This window comes from Talpa occidentalis, unplaced genomic scaffold, assembly GCF_014898055.3.
Source record: "Talpa occidentalis isolate TD23 unplaced genomic scaffold, MPIMG_talOcc4v2.1 talOcc4.2, whole genome shotgun sequence".
In the NCBI taxonomy this organism is placed as follows: Eukaryota; Metazoa; Chordata; class Mammalia; order Eulipotyphla; family Talpidae; genus Talpa; species Talpa occidentalis.
The window spans coordinates 46,893,655-46,916,703 of NW_023602073.1; the positions used below are offsets into that span (position 1 = coordinate 46,893,655).

General features: G+C 46.5%; 1 protein-coding gene across 1 annotated transcript; it reads left to right on the plus strand.

Annotated features, from left to right (window-relative positions):
- Positions 1–24: 24 nt before the first annotated feature.
- Positions 25–21,874, plus strand: LOC119252187 (patr class I histocompatibility antigen, A-126 alpha chain-like). Its single transcript, XM_037519386.2, has 7 exons — positions 25–37; positions 19,100–19,249; positions 19,553–19,822; positions 20,052–20,327; positions 20,882–21,157; positions 21,274–21,411; positions 21,813–21,874. Exons 2-7 carry the CDS (start codon positions 19,189–19,191, stop codon positions 21,872–21,874), a joined length of 1,083 nt encoding a protein of 360 aa, XP_037375283.1. The 5' UTR covers positions 25–37; positions 19,100–19,188.
- Positions 21,875–23,049: the final 1,175 nt, after the last annotated feature.

Here is a 23,049-nt window from a genome sequence, read left to right on the forward strand (position 1 = left end):
CCTGGGGCTGTGGGGAGACGCGGGAACCGGGGCTGGGGTGAGTCTCCGGAGCGGGGTTCACCCCTGGTGGACCCAACTCCTGGTCAGGGCGCACAGCCCGTGCCCGCGGGGACAGACAGCAGCGCCCCCATCCCGGGTCAGTGATGGGACAGGCCCGGCCAGTCTGGCCCTGGCAGCGGGGTCGGTGCAAACCGGGGTCTCAGGCAGACTCAGCGGGAGTGAGATGCCTGCAGCAGCTGTTAGGGCGGAGGGGTTGCGATTTAGGAAGTTTAAAGTAGATAGGGCTTTATATATTTGTTCCCGTGGGGGCAACTTGCTCTCTGGAGTCCCCTTTTTTGTTTTGCAAGTTGTGTTTTAAGAAGCCTGTTGGCTCATTTAACTGTAGTTTGTCCTGCAGGGTGAGAAGGGACGCCAGGCACATGTTGAATATTCCACATTAGCAGGAAAGAGTTAAAGGCTTTGGAGATGTAAGCAGGTCCATTATTAGTTTAGTTTTTTTTTTTTTTTAAGATTTATTTATTTATGTATACAAGAACTGGGTCCAGGCCGGAATTTTGGGAGCGAGAGGATTCACCAGAGACACAGTGGGGAAATAAACAGGCAGACTGGCTGAAATACACTGCAGAGGGGAGAAGTGGGAGAGTCAGGAGAGGTCTGTTGCGCCATGTGGGTAGCTCCTTGGCCAGGGCTCAAACTTGTGCTGCAGTGGCTGCAGATAGCTTTATAGGCTGTGTCTTAACCCCTTGGGCCACCAGGGAGGCCCCCCATTATCAGTTAAAAAACCTTTTATCTGCCATTGCAGATGAAATGAAAACTGATAATCACAAATGAAAACTGATAATGGATTATGTTTTTTAAACATGTTTAACAGTTTACCCTGTTTGGGCCAAGGCTTGAAATAATGCAGAACAGATGTCTTTAGAGACATGAATGCAAGGTGTATGTCAAATATCATTACCTTTCAGACCTGGGCTTCTGTATTATTTCCACTTTTTGTAGCAGTGGCTAGAAGAGCCAATGGACTGTTAGTTTGGAATTTGGTTACGATGTCCTGTCCCCATAGAGGAAATACTCAGGAAGACTTAAATTTAATGTGTTATGTATTTTTATCAATATTCCCAGATTGACCCAATTTGTTTTTACAAAGAAAACACTTTTATTGGCTGTCTTAGTGTTATAGGGCAACCCCGATGTAAAACAGGTTGCCTGACTGTGGGTCCTCACTCGTGCGCTTAAATGGGATTTTTAAATACCCAACTGCAGGCACACACAAAAGGTTAATAAAAGGTTTATTTACAAAGGAAAGGGAAAATGAAGAAATGAATAACTCAGGGGAAAAAAGAGGGAGATGAACTCATGAATGCATCCTACCTGGAATCCCAATGGAATCCCAGTGGCTCTGAGAGCTGATGAAGAGCCAAGAGCCCTGAAGCCAAGAGAGAGACCCCCAAGGCCCACATGGCTGGTTTTATACCAACCTGGCTGCTTAACTCCACGTCAGGTCCAGCAACCTCCCTTTGGTGGTGACAGGATTTGTCTTTCCCAATGTCCTGATGGCTTTGGTCTGGAGTGGGGGTGGAGTCCACAAAGCCTGCATGGAATTAGCTCAGGAAATCCTTTCCCCCTAACATTAGGAGTCATTTTAGAACAAATACTAATATTCTTTTTATTGAATTTATTTATTTTATTTTTTTGTATATATGTATATATTATTTTTTACATCTTTGTTCATTTTTAAACAATATTTGCATCCCCCTCCAGGTGTAGTCCCCATAGAGTTTCCTTCCCCAGTGCACCCTTGCACCATCACCTCAGCCCCCTGTGCTCCTCCCACCCTCCCTCTGATCCCTCTCTCTCTTCCTCCCCTGCAGGATGTCTAAAGACTTTAATATTTTAGAATTTTTGGTCTCAAGGATATTGCCATAGGATTAACAAATTTACATATTTTTATAAAATAGTTAATTACTTAGAATGATACGGATTTTTAAGAATAGAGCTATTTCTTTGACGAGGCTTAGCAATGCTGATGGGAAAAGATTTTGAGCACCTAATGTTTTTTCAGAGACCTCTCTCAGACCTTTAACACTTTCTTTTGCCTTGCTATTTTTATACCATTTCATTTTAAAGCTAGCCATTTTATTTTAACACTCAATGTTTCCAATACTTCACCATATCCATTTCAAATTCATTCCTTAACACAACTCACTTTATTTACATTTAGAGTTATGACATCCCAGTTTTGAATTTTTAGATTGTAAGACATTGTAAGAGCTGTTATGCTATCATTCCTTTGTACTGAGGTTACAGGGCAGGGAGAGGGGCCCCCAAGAATCCCCAAACCTGCCTGCTCTAAATAGGTTCTGCCATCCACTGCATCAGGACAAAACATAGAAGACCTTTAATGGAAAGGAACTTTAATACAATTAGAGAAAAATACAGAAAATACAAAGAATATAGTTTTTAAATCAAGCACCCAGAGTTACCCATCCCCTCATGGGTAAATAGTCCACCCAAACAGGATTGGCCCAGAGCAAGGCCAAAAGCCTGCCACAAGTCTAAAGCACCTTCCAGTGGGGACCCACAGAAAAAGATCAGAAACTACCAGACAAGTCTGGGAGGAAAAGCAAAATCAAGGTAAAGCTGCCATTGTCACCTCCCCACGGGTTTCTCACCCACATCTTGTCTCCCAGTCCACGACCAAAGGGCAAGCGCAGTTTCTTCACATGTCTCTCGGCTCCATGTGCCTCCTCCAGGTCTCCTTCTGACTCTATCCTGCTTCCTTCCTTCTCCAGTCTCCTCTCCAGCTTCTTCTCCTTCCTGCTCAGCTCCACCCTCCCTTGGGTGGGACAGGGAACCTGGAACTTCCCCTTTTCCTGGGGACCACCCTGTTACATTGGATAACTCATAAATAAACACATGTTTTAATTGGTTTAATTTTTTTAGGTGAGATGACATCAAATTTTAGTTTTCTTATAATAAGCAAAAAGTAAACCTGAAAGCTCAATGCTTTTAGAGAAAGTGATTTTATTTAACAAATTCTCATTGTTAAACTTAGGAAAACCTTAGTTTTATATGAAACTTGGCCACCATTTAAATAATGACAAAAGAACACATTTTTTTTATCTTTTATACCTTTTATTATTTTTATTTTTATAAATAATTTTATTTTATATAATTCTTATATCATTTTTCATTTTTTGTGTAAGGTATGCATTTTCATTTTGGTTATATTTCCCATACAATTCCCAACCCCTTTTTCTGACCCTAATCCCTCTTCTCCTTCCCTGCCCCCACGTAGTGTGTATCTGGTCTATAGTTGCTTGTTGATTTTGATTTTTAGTTTATTGCAATTAGTCTTTTTCCTGGTTCCTTATTTAGGTTTTCTAAATTCCTGCTATGAGTAAGACTATCTGGTGTTTTTCTTTTTCTCTCTGGCTTATTTCTCTGAGCATGATCCCTTCCAATTCTATCCATGTTGCTGCAAATTGCATGAGTTTATCTGTTTCGATTGCAAAAGAACAAATTTAAGAGAGAGATACCAATTGTAGTTGCTAGTTTTTCTTAGGACTGGAATTTTAAATTAATTCCAGAGTTGATAATTGTAATAATCCCATTAACCAAGTTTCTTTCTTAGGCAAGCACTAGATAGATTGATGAAAAACAAGAAAAATCAGAGACTTAATATCATATACATTTCCTACATACCTGTGAGGAACTCAGTACTGCTAAGTAACTAGCATGGACAGGTGGGCCTCACTAGGACGGCGCCTTTGAGAAAAGACCTGATGGACACTCCATGCCCACAGGGTGTCTGCGGAAGCTCTGTCTAGGCAGGGCAACCTCCAGCCCAGACGCCCCAGGACGGGGATGTCTGTGTGTCAGAGGCTATGGCTGGAGCAGGGATCACTGAGACGGGGGCTGTGCTTCGACATTATGCAGACGTTGAGGATGTTGGAAAGGTTTTGCCTTTTCTCTGAGTAAGATGTGGGGTCACATGTCCTCTCTGGACAGAAATCCCCCTATGTCAGGGCCCTTTAGGATCATCCGCAGTGAGACACAGGCGTGTGGGGGAGAGAGCACCTGGAGAGAGACGCAGGGATGACACAGAGAGAGGCATAAGGGGAAGCCCCCCTTGCTTCTCAGCACTGGTCTTGCCCCAGGGACTTGGAGGATGGGGAAGGAGACACTTGGGAGAGACCCGTGGGGACACCAGCCTTGACCGTGGTTTGTGCTTTCATTTTGCTCCTTTTGCCCCAGACTGGCCTGGCCCTTTTCATCGGCTTGTGTGGGTGTCCACCAGAAGGTGCTGGAGACTTGTGGCAAATTTCAGGCTGCAGTGGCCCACTTTGGGGCAACCCTGTGTAGCTGGGTATTTACCCATGAGGAGAAGGAAAACTGGGTGTTTTGTTGGGAAACTATTTTGTAATTCTATTTTATATTTTTTGCAAACCCACCATATTGTTTTCCAAAATGGCCACACCAGTTATTCAATACATTGCACGAGGGTTCTATATTCCCTATTCCTCACCAAAATTTACTGGTGTGAACTGAAATCTTTCTCATTGATTTTCTTTTCTTTTTTTTTTTTTTAAAGAGGTAATTTCTTTTTTTTTTTTTAAAGATTTGTTTTTTTTTATTTATACAAGCACTGGGTACAGTCAGAAGCGTGGGAGGGTGAGAGAATTCACCAGAGCCAGGGCGGGGAGCAGAGCAGGCAGAAGGAACAAAGCATACTGCTGAGGGGAGCAGCGGGCGGCAGGAGAGGTCTGGGCGCCATGTGGGACCCTCCTCCGGTGGCCGGCGAGCAGCCGGGATCGAACCCGCACTGCAGAGGCTGTGGGCAGCTTCGCAACACAGTGCTCAACTGCTGCGCCACTGGGGAGGCCCTTTCTCATTGATTTTCAATCCATCTACCTGTTCTGCTCCCTACTCTGTCTCTGGTAAATCCACTTACCCCCAACACCTCTGGCTTGTACCCCAATTCTTGTATACATAAACAAATAAATCTTAAAAAAAAAGGATCACACATCATGACTGAGTAGGATTTATCTCAGCTACACAAGGATGGTTCAACATTTGAAAATCAATGAGCGAGATTTCAGTTCACACCAATTAGAGTGTCTATTATCAAAAAGTCAAGAAATAATAAATTTTGGTGAGGAATAGGGAATAAACAACTCTTGTGCAATGTATTTAATAACTGGTGTGGCCATTTTGGAAAACAATATGGTGGATTTGCAAAAAGTATAAAATAGAATTACAAAATGATCCAGTATTTTCACTTCTGGATATTTACCTGAAGAATATGAAAACAATTATTCAAAACAAGACATGGCCCCTGTTTGCACTGTAGGACTATTTACAATAGCCAACAATAGAAACAACCCAAGTCCGGAACAGATGAATGGATTAACAAAGTGTGGTGTATATGATACACACAATGGAATAGTATTCAGATATTTAAAAAGATTAATTTTTTTCATTTTCAACACTATAGATAGAATTTGAGGGAATTATGCTAAGTCAAATTAAGAAAGACAGATACCAAAGAATTGTACTCATTTGCGGAATATGAAGGGGGAAAAAGCAATCAAAAAGGAACAAAATGGCAGTCACCGGAGGAGAAATGGGTGGAGAGAATAGCTTGGTGGAGGATTATGATTGGGCTTTTAGTAGTGGGTGTGTGAGAAATTTACAGTTATCAGGGGAGAAGCTGTACACCTAACAGCTATGCAGTGCGTAAATTGTTACTTCAATTTAAAAAAAGAATAAAAATTTTCCCCCAGTCTGCTCCTCAGTCAGCGCCCTTGACCTGATGAGGCCTGGGAAGGACAGGGCAGGACTGTGCTGTCCTCAGGAGCCCCCTGTACCTCCAAAGAGCCACTTCTCACCTGTGCTGCCCCAGATTGGCCTGAGCCCCTCCTCTCTCACCTGGAGACACAGACTAGTCTCTCCTGCCACCCCCAGTCTGGGCCCCTTTCACTTGGGAGTTGAACCAGGTCCTGCTCTGCTCACAGCCTGAGAGGGGTTCCCAGTCCTACAGTCACCCCAGCCCACAGGGTGACCCTTCACCTGTGGAATATGTTCCTGGGCAATAGCATTCATTAGGCTAGGGGACCCGAAATGCCTGCTGCAGGTCTTCGTCACAGAGTCACCTGGGATGTCCTGCCATTTAGAGAGAAGTTCCCTGGCTTGTCCCCAGAGGCAGAGAGTGGACTCCAGCTGCCCAGGGTTGGGGGAGGGAAAGTGGGGGTGGTGCCCATGGGCCCACTTAGAGGAAACAAGGTTGTTGTGGTGATGGAGATGTTCTCAAGGTAGAGTATGGGATGGTTGCCCTGCTCTGTGCTTACCAAAAGGACATGAGAGGTGAGCCTTCAACAAGTGACTTAAGGTCATAAGTTATATCTCAATAAATATGCTTTAAAATATATTAAAAAATGGGTCTACAAGTTGTACTCTGGCTGTCCTCCACTGTATCCACATCGAGGGCTTGTGGGGCAGGAAACTGCCTCAGCCCACGAGTAGCTGAGCACAGACGGCTTCAAAGCACAGATGCTCTCAAGGCGCCTATCTGCGTGGTCCTGAGTCACGTGATGAGATGCTGATGTCACGCTGCTTCTGTGATGGAAGAGACTTTTAGGGGTCTGGGGTGGGAGGCAATTTATTTTTCATGTGAGTGGAATGGGAATAATTAGTGTCCAAACGGTCTACTGTGTTGGTTTTCAATTTTCCACCAATTCTGTGATACACAGGAGGGGAGACAGTTCTCCCCGTGAGTGTGTCTGACTTGCTGGCTCTTCCTCGTGAGGAGAATGAAACAGAAGGGACGCGCCACGTCACAGAGTCAGGCTCACAGGGGCTGAGACTTCCCGCCTGGGTTCCCCCCGGTCCCTCTCTGGGGTGACTCCCTGCACACGGTGGGCACTCAGCTAAGGGGATGCCCACAGGACAAGGACCTGAGGGTTTTCTCCAGGAGCCACATGCATGAGCTCTGAGGCAGGTCCTTCCACGCTGATCACGGCCGTTCAGATCCACCAACATCTCGTCCCCATTGCAGCCTCGTGGGACCCAGAGCTGGAGCCTCTGAGTGAGGCCCTTCCTCATGCCTCCCCACAGAGACTGTGCCAGATGCCACATCTTTGTGGTTTGGAGTGATTTGTTACAAACCGTTACTAGAAGCGGCAGGACAGTGGTGTTTTCCATCTGCTGCTCCACCACAGGCAGTTGTGGCAGTTGCTCCTCAGAGCTCAGTCACTGCCATTTGTAATGGGCCATCAGGTGTCACCTGATTGGTGCTAAATGGTCCCATCAGACTTGTAGGTGAAAGAGGATAAAAGCCAGGGTTGGAGGGAGCTAAGGAGCCCTCTGAAAGAAAGGAGACCACAACCCCATCCTGACCCAAGCTCCCAGAGAAGGAGAGATGACGCCAACCTCCAGAGAAAAGACGGTTTCAGCCTCTGAAGAAAGAAGAAAAGAAGTATCCAGCAGCCGCCCTCCGAGGAGGGAGAGAAGCTGAAAGAATCTGTCACAGACTGAGCCTTGGTCCTGTCCCTGACATTGCCTGTGAGGAGCCTCAAGGGCCCTGGGCCTGGTACCTCAAAGAGCTGTTTGGTGCTGGTGTAACCCAACCACTCACAAAGAGTCTTTAACACTGGGCGTCTCTGACATCGCCTCTTTGGGACCCGTCGTGGCCATCACTACTGGCCGGTGCTGTCCAGCACCCCTGGTCACCAGTGGTGACCATCACTGATGCTACCTGGGTGAGGGAGCAGCCGCTTGTGGGTACAGTGAACGCTTTGTTTCCCCTGTTTGTAGATAAACTCCATGGTTGTTGTTCCTGGAACCTGAGGTTTCTTGTAATTGTGTGTGCGGGTGAGACCCACAGACAGTGACCTGTACCCTTACCAGGTACTCTCCTTTGTTGGTCTGTAGCTCTTGGTTTTGGTTTCGGGCCTTTTGGCCGTTTGGGGCCTTTTGGCGACTCCCTGGTCTGAGAGCCTGGGCAGGGGGTGGCTGTTCCTTCCATCCGGCCTCCTGCCCTGTGGCCTCTTTGTGGCCCTCTCCACCCCTAGTGCTTCAAATCACTAGAAAATTCAGGCAATAAAGTGATCAGTGGCTGTTTTCTCACAAGAAACAGGGGAGGCCAGAGCAGCTGGAGTGACAGTCAAGGTCCTAATAGAATTGAGGTGTCAGCGAGAATTTTATGTCTCCTGGAAGTGTCCTTCAAAATAAAGTTGATTAAAAAAATTATTTTTGCTGTTTTTAGATTCCATTTAATGTTGCTGTTCATTTATTTTTCTTCACGTGATCTCCAGAGCAGTGTCTGCAGGGTCACGGCACAGAGGGACTGTCAGCAGCCTGGAGCTCTGAGGAGGGCTGGCTCTGACCCGCCTGCAGGGAGTGGGGGCCTGGGGCCCCAGAATCAGCCCCCAGGACTGGTCCTCCAGGGCGGCCCAGGCTTTGCTCTGCCTCTGCTTGGCTCCCTGAATCTCCCTGACATCCCAGCATTGGGGAACTGAGGGGGGATGTTCTGTAACAGGAGGAGGACACCCCTTAACCATCTGCCCCCACCCGCAGCATCAAGACCTGTAATGGAAAGGAACTTAAATACAATTAGTGTGCAAAAAAGAAAAGGGAAAAAATAAATTTCCAAAACAAGCTCCCAAATTTACTCATCTCCTCATGGGTAAATGTTCAGCCAAACAGGGTTGGCCCAGAGCAGGGCCCTAAGGCCTGTCACAGTCGAAAGCAGCTTCCTGTGGTGACCCATAGAAAAGGGTCAGAGACAGGCAAGTCTGGAAGGAAAAGAGAAAAATCACGATAACAGCAGCCATTGTCACCTCCCCGGGGGTCTCTCACTTATGTCTGTGTCACCCAGTCCAAGACCAAGAAGCACATGCAGCTTCTTCACATGTCTCTGCTCCACGTGCCTCCCCCAGGTCTCCTCTTGGCTCTTTCCTTTCTTCACTCTCCTTCTCAGCTGCTTCTCCTCCCTGCTCAGCTCCACCCTCCTTGGGTGGGACAGGGAACCTGGATCCTCCCCTGGGTACCCCCGTTACAGTCCTCTCCAACACCAGCATGTGCGTGTGTGTGGGTGACACCAGCCCTACAAAGACGGGCAAGGCCCTGGATGTGCACAGTTCCCTGGGCAGTCACAGGCCAGCACTGCTGCATCCCCCGAGGGGAGACAGACTCCCAGCCCCCCAGTGAGAGCCTGTGTCACCCACACAGACCTTCCCCCCACAGTGTCCCTTATGCTGCCCCTTCCCTGCCCGGTCCTCTCTAGCTCCCACTGCACCCTCTGTCCCCTAAAGTCCCCATTTCCATCCTCTGCTCTCTTTTCCAGGAGTCTCCCCATCTTCCTAGCCAGTGTCTGAGGAGTAGCCTTCCCCCAGCACAGGGGCCTGCTGTCCAGGCTTTAGGGAGCAGCACGTGACTCAGTAGAGAGACTCCCATAGTTCCCATCTGTGGGGACCCAGAGCTGTGAGTGAGGTGTTTCCCTCCTGGACCTTTCCCTCAGCTAGAGACAAGACTGAGGTCAGAGCGTCACTGATGTAAACAGGAGCCCCAAGGCCTACTCTTGGGTAGACTCAACAGATCATGTCAGCGATCTGTGCCTCAGTTTCTCCTCTGGCACCTGGGATATGCCATTGTTACAATTATTTTTATTTATTTATTTATTTTTTATTCTTTTAAAAAAAATTTAAATTTTTAAATTTTTAAACAATATTTGCTTCCCCCCACCCCCTCAGGTTGAGTCTCCATAGAATTTCCTTCCCCAATGCACCTGTGCACCGTCACCATAGTCCCCTGTGCTCCTCCCTCCCTCCCTCTGATCCTTCTCCCTCCTCCTGCCCTGCAGGATATCTCTGGTTTATAATTGTCTGGTTTTTCTTGTTGTGTTTTGTACTGTTATTATTTTTTACACTGATGTCTTATTTGGTTCCCCTATATTCCTGTTATAAGTGAAACCATCTAACATTTTTCTTTTTCCTTCTGGCTTATTTCACTGAGCATAATCCCTTTCAGCTACATCCATGTTGCTGCAAATGGCATGAGTTTATCTTTGATTGCTGAATAATGTTCCATTGTGTATATATACCACATCTTCTTGATCCACTCATCTATTTTTGGACATTTGGGTTGTTTCCAGGTTTTACCTATTGTAAATAGTGCTGCAATAAACATAGGTGTACAGGTGCTCTTTTCAATCACTGTTTTTGTGTCCTTTGGGTAGATCCCTAGGAGTGGAATTGCCGGGTCATATGGTAGCTCCATTTTTAGTAGACTGAGGAACCTGCAGACAGCTTTCCACAGTGGCTGGACCAGCTCCCACTAGCAATGTAGGAGAGTTCCTTTTTCACCACATCCTCACCAGCATTTCTTGTTGCTTGTTTTTTTTGATATGTGTCATTCTTACTTGTGTAAGATGGTATCTCCGTCTGGTTTTGATTTGCATTTCCCTGATTATTAGGAATGTTGAACACTTTTTCATGTGCCTGTTGGCCATTTGATTTCCTCTTCAGAGAAATGTCTGTTGAGTTCTTCTGCCCATTTCTTGACTGGATTGCTTATTTTGTTTTTGTTGAGTCGTGTGAGTTCTTTGTATATCTTTGTGGTCAGTACCTTATCAGTTGAATGGAATGCCAAGATTTTTTCCCAGTCAGTGGGGTGTCTCTCTGTTTTAGTTCATGTCTCTTTTGTGGTGCAGAAGCTTTTCAGTTTGATGTCTTCCCAGGTTTTTATCTTTGCCTTCACTATCACTGCTTTGGGCGATGAGTCTTTAAACATCTCTCTTTCTGAGATGTATGTCTTTCAGTTTTTTACCAGTATTTTCTTCTATATATTTTCTTCATGGTTTCAGGTCTTATGTCCAGTTCTTTTATCCATTTTGAGTTGATTTTTGTGCACGGTGAGATGTAGCAGTCTAGTTTCATTTTTTTTTGCATGTGGAGGTCCAGTTTTCCCAGCACCATTCATTGAACAAACTGTCCATGTTCCATTGCATATTCTTTGCTCCTTTGTCAAAGTTGTTCATATAAATGTGGCTTTATTTCTGGGCTCTCTATTCAGTTCCATTGGTCTGTGTGTCTGTTTTTGTTCCAATACCAAACTGTTTTAATTATTATGGCTTTGTAGTATAGCTTGAAGTTTGAAAGTGTGATCAATCTACTTTCTCCTTTGTTTTCATCAGCATGGCTTTGGCTATTCGTGTTTTTTTGTGGTTCCATATGAATTTCATCAGTATTTGTTCTATTTCTTTGAAGAATGTCATTGTGATTTTTATTGGAATAGCATTGAATCTGTATATTGCTTTTGGGAGGATTGCCATTTTAATAATGTTAATTCTTCCAATCCATGAGCAGGGGATGTCTTTGCATTTCTTTGTGTCTTCTTCAATTTCTTTTAATGTTGTTTTATAATTTTCTTTGCATAGGTCTTTCACTTCTTTTGTTAGGTTTATTCCCAAATATTTGATTTTTTTTTCAATTATAAAAGGGATGGTTTTCTTGCTTTCTTTTTCCGAATGTTTGTGTATAGGAAGACTACTGATTTTTGTGTGTTGATTTTGTATCCTGCTACTTTACTGAACTGGTTGATTATTTTGAGTAGTTATTCTGTGGATTTTTTAGGGTTCTCTATGTATATTATCATATCACCTGCAAATAGTGATAGTTTTACTTCTTCTTTCCCTAATGGATTCTTTGTATGTCTTTCTCTTGTCTTATTGCCCTGAGTAGGACCTCCAGTATTATATTGAAGAGCAGTGGTGAGAGAGGACAACCTTGTCTTGTTCCTGATCTTCAAGGAAAGGCCTTTAGCTTTTCACCATTGAGAGGCAGTGGGTTTGTCATATATCACTTTATCATTTTAAGATACATTCCTTCTATCCTGAGAATTTTGAGGTCCTTCATCATAAATGGATGTTGGACTTTGTCGAATGCTTTCTCAGCATCTATTGATTTGATCATGTGGTTTTTATTTTTCTTTTTGTTGATATGTTAGATTACTCTGATTAATTTTCATATGTTGAACCATCCTTGTGCCCCTGGGATGAATCCCACTTGATTGTGGTGTACTATCCCTTTGATGCATTGTTGGATTCTGTTGGCAAGGATTTTTGCATCAGTGTTCATTAGAGAGATTGGCCTGTAATTTTTTTTTTTTGTGCTGTCTTTGTTTGGCTTTGGTATTAGTGTCATGTTGGCTTTGTAGAACTTATTTGGTAGTAATTCTTCTTTTTCAATTTTTGAAAGAGTTTGTGTAGGATAGGTAATAATTCACTTCTGAACATTTGGTAGAATTCATTTGTGAAGCTGTCTGGGCCTGGACTTTTGTTTTTGGGGAGTGCTTTGATTACTGCCTCAATTTTGCAGCTTCTAATTGGTCTGTTTAGTTGTTCTATTTCTTCTTTGTCCAGCTTTGGATGATTGTATCATTCTAAGAATTTGTCTATTTCTTCTAGGTTGTTGATTTTGTTTGCATATAAGTATTCATAGTAATCTCTGGTTATTCTTTTGATTTCTACTGAGTCTGTTGTGATTTCTCCTCTTTCATTTATAATCCTATTTATATGTGTTTTCTCCCTTTTTTCTTTGAGAGCCTGGCTAGAGTTTTGTCTATTTTGTTTATTTTTTCAAAGAACCAACTTTTGGTTTCATTGATCTTTTGGATTGTTTTTTTAATTTCTAATTCATTTATTTCTGCTTTGATTTTTATTATTTCCTTTCTTCTACTGGCTTTAGGGTTGTTTTCTAGCTCTTTGAGATGTGAGGTTGTTTCTTTGAGTTTTTTCTTGTTTGTTGATGTGAGCCTGTATTGCCATATATTTTCCTCTTATTACTGCTTTTGCTGCATCTCATACATTCTGGAAAGTGGTGTCCTCCTTGTTCTTCAGCTCAAAGTACTTTTTAATTTCTTTGATCTCCCTATTAGTCCAGTTGTCTTCCAGTAGTGTGGCTTTCAATCTCCATGAAGTGGGAGGGTTCCTGTTTTCCTTTCATGATTTATTTCTAGCTTGATGCCTTTATGATTGGAGAAGATAGTTGGAATGATTTTGATCTTCATGTATCTGTTGATGTTTGTCTTGTGGCCCCATATGTGATCGATTCAGTTGAGAAAAAAGTGTACTCGGATTTTTTTGGGTGCAGTGTCCTATAGATGTCTGTTAAGTCCATGAGTTCTGTGTCTTTATTTGGGGTTCCAGTGTCTTTGTTTGTTTTTTGTCTCGTTTATCTGTCCATTGGTGAGAGTGGGGTGTCGAAGTCTCCCACTATATATGTATTTTCTTCAATGTCTGTTTTCAGAGCTGATAATTGTCTAATGTATTTTGGTGCCCCTTCATTTGGTGAGTATATGTTGATGAGTGTTATATCTTCCTGCTGTGTTGTCCCCTTGATCATAATGTAGCGTCTGTCTATGCCTCCTTTTACCTTTTTTAATTTGAAGTCTATTTCATCTGATAGAAGTATGGCTATTCCTGCCTTCTTTTTTGGTCCATTTGCTTATAGGATTGTTTTCCAACCTTTTACTTTCAGTCTGTGTTTATCTTTTGTGGTTAAATGTGTTTCCTGGAGACAGCAGAAGCTTGGGTTTTTTTTTTAAAGATTTATTAATTTGTTTATACAAGCACTGGGTACAGTCAGAAGCTCTGGTAGAGAATTCACCAGAGCCAGAGCAGGATGCAGAATAGGCAGACTGACGAAGTACACTGCTGAGGGGAACAGCGGGCGGCAGGAGAGGTCTGCGCACCATGTGGGACCCTTGCCTGGTGGCCAGGGATCGAACCAGCACTGCAGAGGCTGTGGGCAGCTTTGCTACCCATCGCTCAACCGCTGTGCCACTGGGGAGGCCCGGAGTGTTGTTTTTTAATCCAGCCTGCTACTCTGTCTTTCTATTGATGAGTTTAATCCATTTACATTTAGAGTTAATATTGATATGTTGGCATCTGTATTTGCCATTTTGTTTGTCTTTTTTGTGATTTTATTCCTTGCTTTATTCTGTTCTTCTTGTTCATTCCTCTGTTGGTTTTGGCTTTAGGACTTCTTGTAGAATTTTTTGGAGTGCAGGTCTAGTTGTAATGAATTTCTGGAGTTTCTGTTTGTCTGAGAAGGTCCATATTTTTTCTTCGTAGAGGAAGGTGAGCTTTGCAGGGTAAAGTATTCTTGGTTGGCATTGCTGTGTTGAAGTTTGCTGAATATGTTACTCCATTCTCTTCTTGCCCTTAATGTTTCTTTGGAGAAGTCTGAAGTTAACCTGATTGGTTTTCCCTTATAAGTTATCTGTTTCTTCCCCCATGCCAGTTTCATTATTTTTTCTTTGTCTTGGACTCTTGCAAGCTTTCCTATTAGGTGTCTTACTGTAGTTTTCTTTTCATTGTGGTAATAGGGAGTTCTTCTCGCTTCTTGTATGTCTATATTCATCTCCTTTTCATGCTTGGGAAGTTTTCTTCAGTTATCTCCTTGAAAAATTTCTCAGATCCTTTGTCTCACTCCTCATCTTCTGGAATGCCTATAACTCTTACATTTCCTCTCTTCATGGAGTCTGATAATTGTCTAAGAGTCTCCTCATACTGCTTCATTTGCACTACTCTGTCCTTTTTTCTTTTGGCTCTTTTTATTTCTGTATCTTCGATAGTACTGATCCATTCTTCCATTTCATCAATTGTGTTTTCATTGCTTTACCCAGAGTTCTTTATCTCCTCTAGTAATCTTTTAATCTCTTGTGTTTCTTTTCTTAAGGTCTCAATTTCATTCTTCAGTTCAGTGATTATTTGTCTCCAATCATTTTTTTCCTTTTCATTTTCTTTCTGCTTTTTAAGCATGATGATCATTATTTCTCCATCTGATAGGCCGAGAAATTCTTCCATGTCATTGTTGAGCTCTGGTGACTGCATTTTCTTTTTGTGGTGTGTCCTTCTCCTACAGGCTTGCTTGGTTATTTGTATTTTTTCTTCTCCCTCTTGTTTGCTTTATAATTAGTTCTATGCACTGGGACATTGTGCCACTGGTGTTGGCAGGTATCTCTTTGGAATGCTCCTTTAGGGGTGTCGGAAACTGTTTACCAGACTGAGACCGGCATTGGTAGACTAAAACTCCACAAGGTGTTGATGCTGTGTTTCTGGGCACTGTTCCTTACAGTTCCCTCCCTCTGTATTTACTCAGTTCCATCAGGGAATCAGCTAGTTGGTGATTTTGTTCTGGTCACGAGGTGGCGCCAGAGACCCATACTTGCTGACCTGTACTTTTTCCCAGTGGTTCTCTGAGAAACGGAGGGTTGGGGGGCGGAGGGGAGCACCTCAACACAGAGGCTCTTATTCATGCTGGGTGCTGTGTCTGCCCCATGTTCACCCGGTGCTGTGCCCACAGCTATATAGATCCTGAGCCCTGAATTCTGCACTCTAGGTCTCAGTTCCAGGGATATCAGATCCAAAACGCTGGCTGTCACCCTGTGCAGTGTCCACTGCTATGGCAAGTCCCACGCCCCAGATCCTGTGCCTGGATCTTAGTTCCAGAATGGGGTCTTGCTCCACGCCTTATTTCCCTTGTTACCCCCATTTGCGTGGTCCACCCTCTCTCAGAGCCTGAGGGTGTTTTTGGGATCCCTGGTTTCCAACTATCAGGATGTTGGTGATTTTGTTCTGGTCACTAGGTGGCGCCAGAGATCTTTCCTAGTGTTCTTCCAGAGCTGTTTTTTCCCCGTGGGTCTGGGAAACAGACTAGGGGTGGTGTGGAGCACCTCAGTGGCGTGGGAGTGCTTGGGGGATCCCATGCCCCGAATTTAGTGCCCCAGGTCTCAGTTCTGAAGCCCTCAGATACAGGACGTGGGCTGTAGCCCAGTGTCGCAGATATGGTGCCTTTTGCACCCCTGCTCCCATGTCAGGGTGCCTGGTTTCTGATTACTCAGTGAGGGACATTCACCTCAGTGAGGGCTCCCGCATGTCTCCCCACAAACCTAGGTCGCGGGCGGGGGTACCTGGGCAGCTGTGATCCACATATGCTTTTCAAGCGTGCCACTTTTCTGCACAAGCTTACCAGCTAGCCTTGGAGTATTGTAGGTCTCTGCGGAGTCCTTGTTTTTCTGGAATAGCATCCGGAACCATTCGCTCACCTTCGCGATGATTCCCGCAGGGTTCTCCACAGTTCCCATTCATGGGGTGCTGTGACTGCAATAGTTCCTTTCCACTCACAGTCCCGCTTGATGTGTACTTTGTTCTCATTGTTTTTTTTTTTTCTTTCTGTTGGTTGGAGTGGACCGGAGTTGTGGGTGGGGGAAGGTAGCAGGGTTCTGAGCTTTCCTCTCTTTTCCGTGTCCTCTTTTATGACAACTTTCCTCTTTCAGCAATTGAACAGAGTCGCCTGTTTATCTCCTGTGTCCCAGTTCTCACAGGGACCTGCCACTTTTCCTCTCTATTAACTCTTTTTTATGGGAGGACTTAGTCGCAGTGTTTCCCTGTTGCCATCTTGGCCCCACCTCTGTTATAATTATTTTTTAAAGATTTATTTTTATTTATTTATGCATACAAGAACTGGGGTGTAGGCCAGAGGTGCAGGGGGTGAGATGATTCATCAGAGACAGAGTTGAGAGCAGAACAGGCAGATCTAATGAAATACACTGCTGAGGGGAGCAGCGGATGAGACAGGAGAGGTCTGCTGTGCCGTGTGGGTCAGCTCCCTGGCTGGGGATTGAACTCGTATTGCAGTGGCTGGCGATTGCTTGATAGCCCTGAGATAGCCTTGAACCCCTGCCCCACCAGGGAGGCCCATGCCATTATTATTCATAAGTATTATTGAAATAATTTATCACTGTAGGGTAAATGGTTTTCAGGCTTTTCTGCCCTCCTGGGATTAGGATTGCCCTGCCTGATGGGGCACTTGCATTTGTTACATTATTTTTTTTAATTAATTAATTTATTTATATAAGTACTGGGTACAGTCAGAAGCAAGGGGGGTGAGAGAATTCACCAGAGCCAGAGCGGGGAGCAGAGCAGGCAGAGAGACAAAATACACTGCTGAGGGGAGCAGCGGGTGGCAGGAGAGGTCTGCGCACCATGTGGGACCCTCGCCCAGGTGCTGCAGAGGCTGTCGCAGCCCAGCACTCAACCACTGAGCCACCAGGCAGGCCCTGCATTTGTTACATTATTATGGTTGTACTGTTTACTTCTGTGGGCCTTGACTGCAGTATTGAGGTATTTCCCCAGCAGAAGCAGAAGCAGGAGAGAGGCAGGAGAGAGAAGGGGAGAAAGATTGCCAGAGAAGCCCAGAGTGGAGACTCGCTGGGGGCTTGGAGGCCTCCTGGCCTTCTGTCCTCCCGGCACTCCTGCCTACTATGTACCTGGTTGCTGCACTACAAGTAAAGCTCAATAAAAGCCTGAGAAAGCCACCGAGGGCTCCAGGATCCTCCTTTATCCCGGTCTGCTCGGATCATAGATGAACCAGCACTGTGGCCATCCTGCCACTACAATCACCATCTTACAAGACACACAGACACCTTTGCTGCTCAGGGCAACTCTGGAGGCAAAGGGGAAAGTGTGACTTCTCCTCCCCAAGAGAGAAGTAGGTCTCAGGAGGGGGGGGGGGAGTTCTGTGGGCCTCTCGCCCCCTCGGATAGAAGAGCAGCTCTAATGGGGCTTGGGGTGACCTTACCCCTGTGTCTGCAGTGTCCACATGGGGAGAGGGGTCTTGTAGGCATCTCTGCCCTTATTGTCCATCCTCACTGTGGCTGCAGAGGCCGTTTCTGCCTGATGTGGATGCTGGCTGTGCAGACGACTGATTGGAGGCTGGCTTGGAATGTGGTTATGTGGTCATGCCCCAGTGAGTGGGACAGGAAGGCAAGACCAACCCTCAGTGTATAACATCAGCCTTGTAGTGAGCAGGGCAGGCACTGTCAAGCAGCCTGGCTTGGGTTGGCATTGATGCCAGTGAGAGGACAGCTGACCAGTAGGTTGGGGTGGAAAATCAGAGCAAGGCTGAGCAAGTGCCCCCTGTATCCACCAGGAAGGTGTCTCTCTCTTTGTTATTTATTGGGCCACTGAGGCTTGTCCTTAGAGATAGTACGTGGGGGAGCCTGTCTCACCTCTGGGCTCCTTTAGAGAAGGTCTTTTCCTCTTACACTGGGGTCTTCCCAGTCAGAGGCAGCTTATGGTCTGTTTGTCCTGCAGTCTGGCCTGTGGGTTGGGCTGCGCCTCCCTCTGTAGAGCATGGGACAGTCCCTCTCCCAGCACCCTGTGTGAGGGCACAGAAGTTGTAGGGTAAATGGTTATTCAGGCTTTTCTGCACTCCCACCATTAGGTTTGCCCTGCTGATGGGCACCTGCATTTGTTACATTGTAGCAAACTATCTTGTTTACTTCTGTGGGCCATGGGAGGAATATAGAGATAGTCATCAAGAGAAGAAGGGAAGTGGCAGGAGAGGTTGAATGTCTGTTTCTTGTAGAAAATCAACAATTGGCAACTGACAGTAATTTTACCTGATAAAATATAAGCTCTCAGATCAAACCAGAATTATGAAAAATTGAGGGCATCCCTACTTGACAATTTACAATATGAATTTTTATTTTGGGATTTGTAATTAAAAAATAAAACTTTTTTTGATCATTTGATTCCAGTGTAATTAACACTGACGATCTATGTAACTTAGTGAAACAATGTATCACCTTAAAAAAACTTACATTAGCACAAATTCCAACCAATATGCAAGAGAGGCCTATGGAAATGTAACAGAATGGGAAATATTCCATGCTATTTTTCCTTTCCCCCTAACAGTTTCACTTTGCAAATAACCTTTGAGAAACTACCACCTGTAAAGTTTTAATTTAGTAACAATATTCACAATTATCTGAAAACTAGCTTCAAATATCAAATGGAATATTCATAATTATCTGAAAATACTACGTTTCTTCACTCCTCCAGGCTGCTGCTTCTCCCAGCCCAAATCCACTTCTCCCTAAGGAGGGGAAGGGAATTTGGAGCCTCCCCTGTCTGTGGATGTCACACTGTCACAGCATCATGTCTCCCTCTCACAGGCTCTGTGGGGTGGTGCAGCCTTGATGACCCCACACTCACCCCCATTCTCTCTCCCCATTTCCTGGGGGTTTCCAGGGAAGACAATCAGCATCATCCTGCTCCAGTTACACAGTCTCCAAGGACCCTCCTGGACTCCTTCTCCCCAGGCCCCTGGATGGGGTGTGATGCCCCTCACCCTCCTGCTGCTGCTCTGGGGGCCCCTGGCCCTGATGGAGACCCGGGCGGGTGAGTGCGTGTCCAGCTGGACACTGTTGCTCCAGGAGGGAGGAGCAAGGAGCCCCCTGCGGGTGCAGGACCCCAGGAAAGGCTCATCTCCCCCCAACCTCTTGTTCCCCTTCAGGCCCGTTGTGTTCTGGCCCTTCTGTCCCTCCCGCCTCCCCTGAGTGCTCTGGTCCCCTGAGTCTGGGCCTTCTTGGCCCCCCCCTTTTCACTCTCACGGCCCCGCCCCTTCCCCCCTCCAGGCCCATCTCCCTGGGCCTGGGCCAGCGCTGAGAGGAGGGTCAGCCCGGGTCTCCCTTCCGCCCCCAGGCTCCCACTCCCTGAGGTATTTCTCCACCGCGATGTCCCGGCCCGGCCCCGGGGAGCCCCGCTTCATCGCCGTGGGCTACGTGGACGACACGCAGTTCGGGCGGTTCGACAGCGACTCCCCGGGTCAGAGTGTGGTGACGCGGGTGCCCTGGGTGGAGCGGGTGGGGCAGGAGGACCTGGACGAGGAGACTCAGACCCAAAGGTACAACGCTCAGTGGTTCGAAGCTCTCCTGAAGGACCTGCGCGGCCGCTACAACCAGAGCGAGGACGGTGAGCTTCGCGGACCGGGGCCAGTGTCAGGTCACACCCCCATTCCCACCCTAAGCCGGGGTGTCCCGAGTCTCAGGGTTTATTGACCCCTCGAGGCTGGTGGATCTGCCAGGACCCTCCCCCGGGAAGGGACTGTCCTGCCGCCCCTTTCATTCAAGTTTAGGTTTATTCAGGGTTGGGGGTTGTGATAGGGGGAAGACCTCCCGACTGACAGCTGGGCGGGGCGCAGGGTCTCACGCTGTACAGAAAATGTGTGGCTGTGAAGTGGGGCCAGACCTGCGTCTCCGCGGCGGGTATGAAAAGTTCGCCTACGACGGCGCGGATTTCATCTCCCTGAGCGAGGACCTGCGCTCCTGGACCCCCGCGGACTCGGTGGCTCAGATCACCCAGCGCGAGTGGGAGGCGCAGGGGAGGGCCGAGCGCGTCAGGAACACTATACAGGGCAGGTGCTTCCAGTGGCTCCTCAGATTCCTGATTTTGGGGAAGGAGGTGCTGCAGCGCACAGGTAAGAGGGGCCACAAGGCCTCGGAGCTCCCCTCTCCTGGCGCCTCACAGGGAACATGGAATAATGGGCAGAACAGCACCTGCTTTCTGGGCAGAGAGGGAGAGTCCCCCTGGGTTTCATGTTCTGTGCTAGAGAGAGACTCGCCCAGAAGACACCACTTTTCTGGACGATTAAGGAATCCAGTCTCTCCTGAGGGAGGGAGGCCATCCTGAAATAACTCTCCCTGGATCCTTGTGACCCGGCAGCCATCCTGGGAACCATGAGTTTCTCTTTCAAGGTCTTGTTTTTGGTCTGAGAAGGTCCTGCCTTTCTGTGTCATTCACCCTCCACCCAGGTCAGGAGCAAAAGTCTGTGTTCTCCTTAGAGACCTGCATCCTCCTACTCTGGGCTCTCACCCAATTATCCAGATTCTCCAGACCAGGCTGGTTTCTGGGCTTTGTGCTTCCTCCCTCCAAACCAATTGTCATGTCCATTCTGAGGATGGTCTTTGAGGCTGCTTCAGTGTCCAGGAAGGAAAAACCGAAAGTGTGAAATTTTTTGTCCCTTCTCTTCAGATCCCCCAAAGACACACATGACCCACCACCCCACCTCTGAGCATGAGGTCACCCTGAGGTGCTGGGCCCTGGGCTTCTACCCTGCGGACATCACCCTGACCTGGCTGCGAGATGGGGAGAATCTGACCCAGGCCACGGAGCTGGTGAAGACCAGGCCTGGTGGGGATGGAACTTTCCAGAAGTGGGCGGCTGTGGTGGTGCCTTCTGGAGAGGAGCAGAGATACACATGCCACGTGCAACATGAGGGGCTACTAGAGTCCCGAGTCCTGAGATGGGGTAAGGAGGGAACGTGGGTACAGAGCTTCTCAGGGGCATCAGTAGCCCTTCTGGAGATCTTCAGAGCATCAGATGGAGGCCTGGGGCTCAGAGTCTCCCCTTCCCTTCCATTCCAGTGCCCCCTCCTCAGCCCACCGTCCCTACCAACTCCACTGACTCCACCGGAGGCCTCATTGCTGGCCTGGTTCTCCTTGGAGCTGTGCTCACTGGAGCTGCGGTGGCTGCAGCTGTGAGGTGGTGGAGGAAGCGCTCAGGTAGGGAAGGGAGTGGGGGGTCTTGTCCACTAGGGACTTTCATGTCCCAGGAAGAACTTCCCCTTCCTGGTTAGTAGGGAGTATGATCTACACGCCTGTGTTGCCCAGTCTGGAGCTGATTGCGAACACTCACTCTTTGTAAAGCACTTATGAAAATGAATCACCAATTGTTCACCTTATAACTGTGGTGATGGGGATCTGTTTCCCAGGAAATGTCACAGGGGAAGACCCTGCTAAGGAAAGACTCCAATTCCATTTCATATCCATTCTTCATATATCCCAGTCTTGACCTGGGTCTTTAGTCACAGTTCTAGAAACTCCCCTGTGACCCAGACTTGGGGATTCCTTTAGGACTCCATGGCTGACTCCTCCCTTGTCTCACATGAGGTTTCTTCCCACAGGGGGACAAGCAATCAGCTACACTCAGGGTGAAGGTAAGTGTGGATCAGGGGTTGGGTCCTGAGCCCCTGAGGACAGTGGAGAGGGAACTCTAGGGAGAGTCACCCTCATCAGTTTCTCTGAGGGGCTCATCTCTGGGCTCTGACCAGGTCTCTTCTGTGCTTCCTCAGGCAGCAACAGTCCCCAGGACTCTGGGATGTCTCTCATCCCCTGGGACACACCAGAGGATCGGGCCAGGTTGTGGGGAGTTGTGAGTGGGACAGTCTTAGGATGCAGTGGACTATTGAGAATGTTATCACTGAATGTAATTCACCCGAATTTCTTCAATATTATTTTCCATCATAGAATGAGAACTCTGCCTTGTGTGGGACTGAATGTTATAGTATTTCTCTCATCCCCATTTTGTTGCTTCAGGATCCTCTGCTTTATTTAATTTTATTTGTTTTCTAGCTGTCAGTGAGTGATACAAAAATTTTATTCAATCTATTTATTTGTTCTCTTACATCATTGTTAATTTTTGTGTAATATTTGATTTCTCTCTCAGGTGTAGTCCTTAAAGTTGTCTCACCACCATAGCACCCATGATCCATCACTACAGTCCCTTCTGCTCTTTCGTCCCTTGTTTGGATCCATCTCTTTCCCTTCCCCCTGGTGTATGCCTCAGATCTAGGATCAGGCTGCAAGTTTTGTCTTTATTCTGACCTTTGTTTGATTTCTGTATATCTCACATGTAAGGGAAACCATCTGATCATTGTTTTTTCCTTCTGACTTATCAAGCTTATTATTCCTTCCTACCCCATCCATATTTCCCAAATAGCATGAGGTTATGTTTTTGATCACAGAGTAGTATTCCATTTTATGTGTGGACTACAGCTTCATGATCCATTGACGACCCCTGATTTAAAACACAATGATAACCTGAAGCAGGACGTTTCCTAAGCCTGCTGCTTGGGGGAATCTGATGCTTAGTTTCTGTTGCCTTCTAAATCTGCTGCTTGGGGGAGTCTACCGCTTTGGCTCTGCTGCTTGCTGGAGTGGAGAAGTTGCTGGAGAAGTTGCACTGCTTGTCTGAGGTGGTAGCCATTGACACCCTTGAACCCTCTTCCAGAACAATAAAGAACGCTTATGCCATGAGAGATGGGATAGCAGTTTTCTCATACAAGCTGTATAAAACCTTGCCATTCTTGTTCCTGGGGGCTCAGCCCTTTGGGGAGCGATCCCACTGAGCCCACCTGCGTG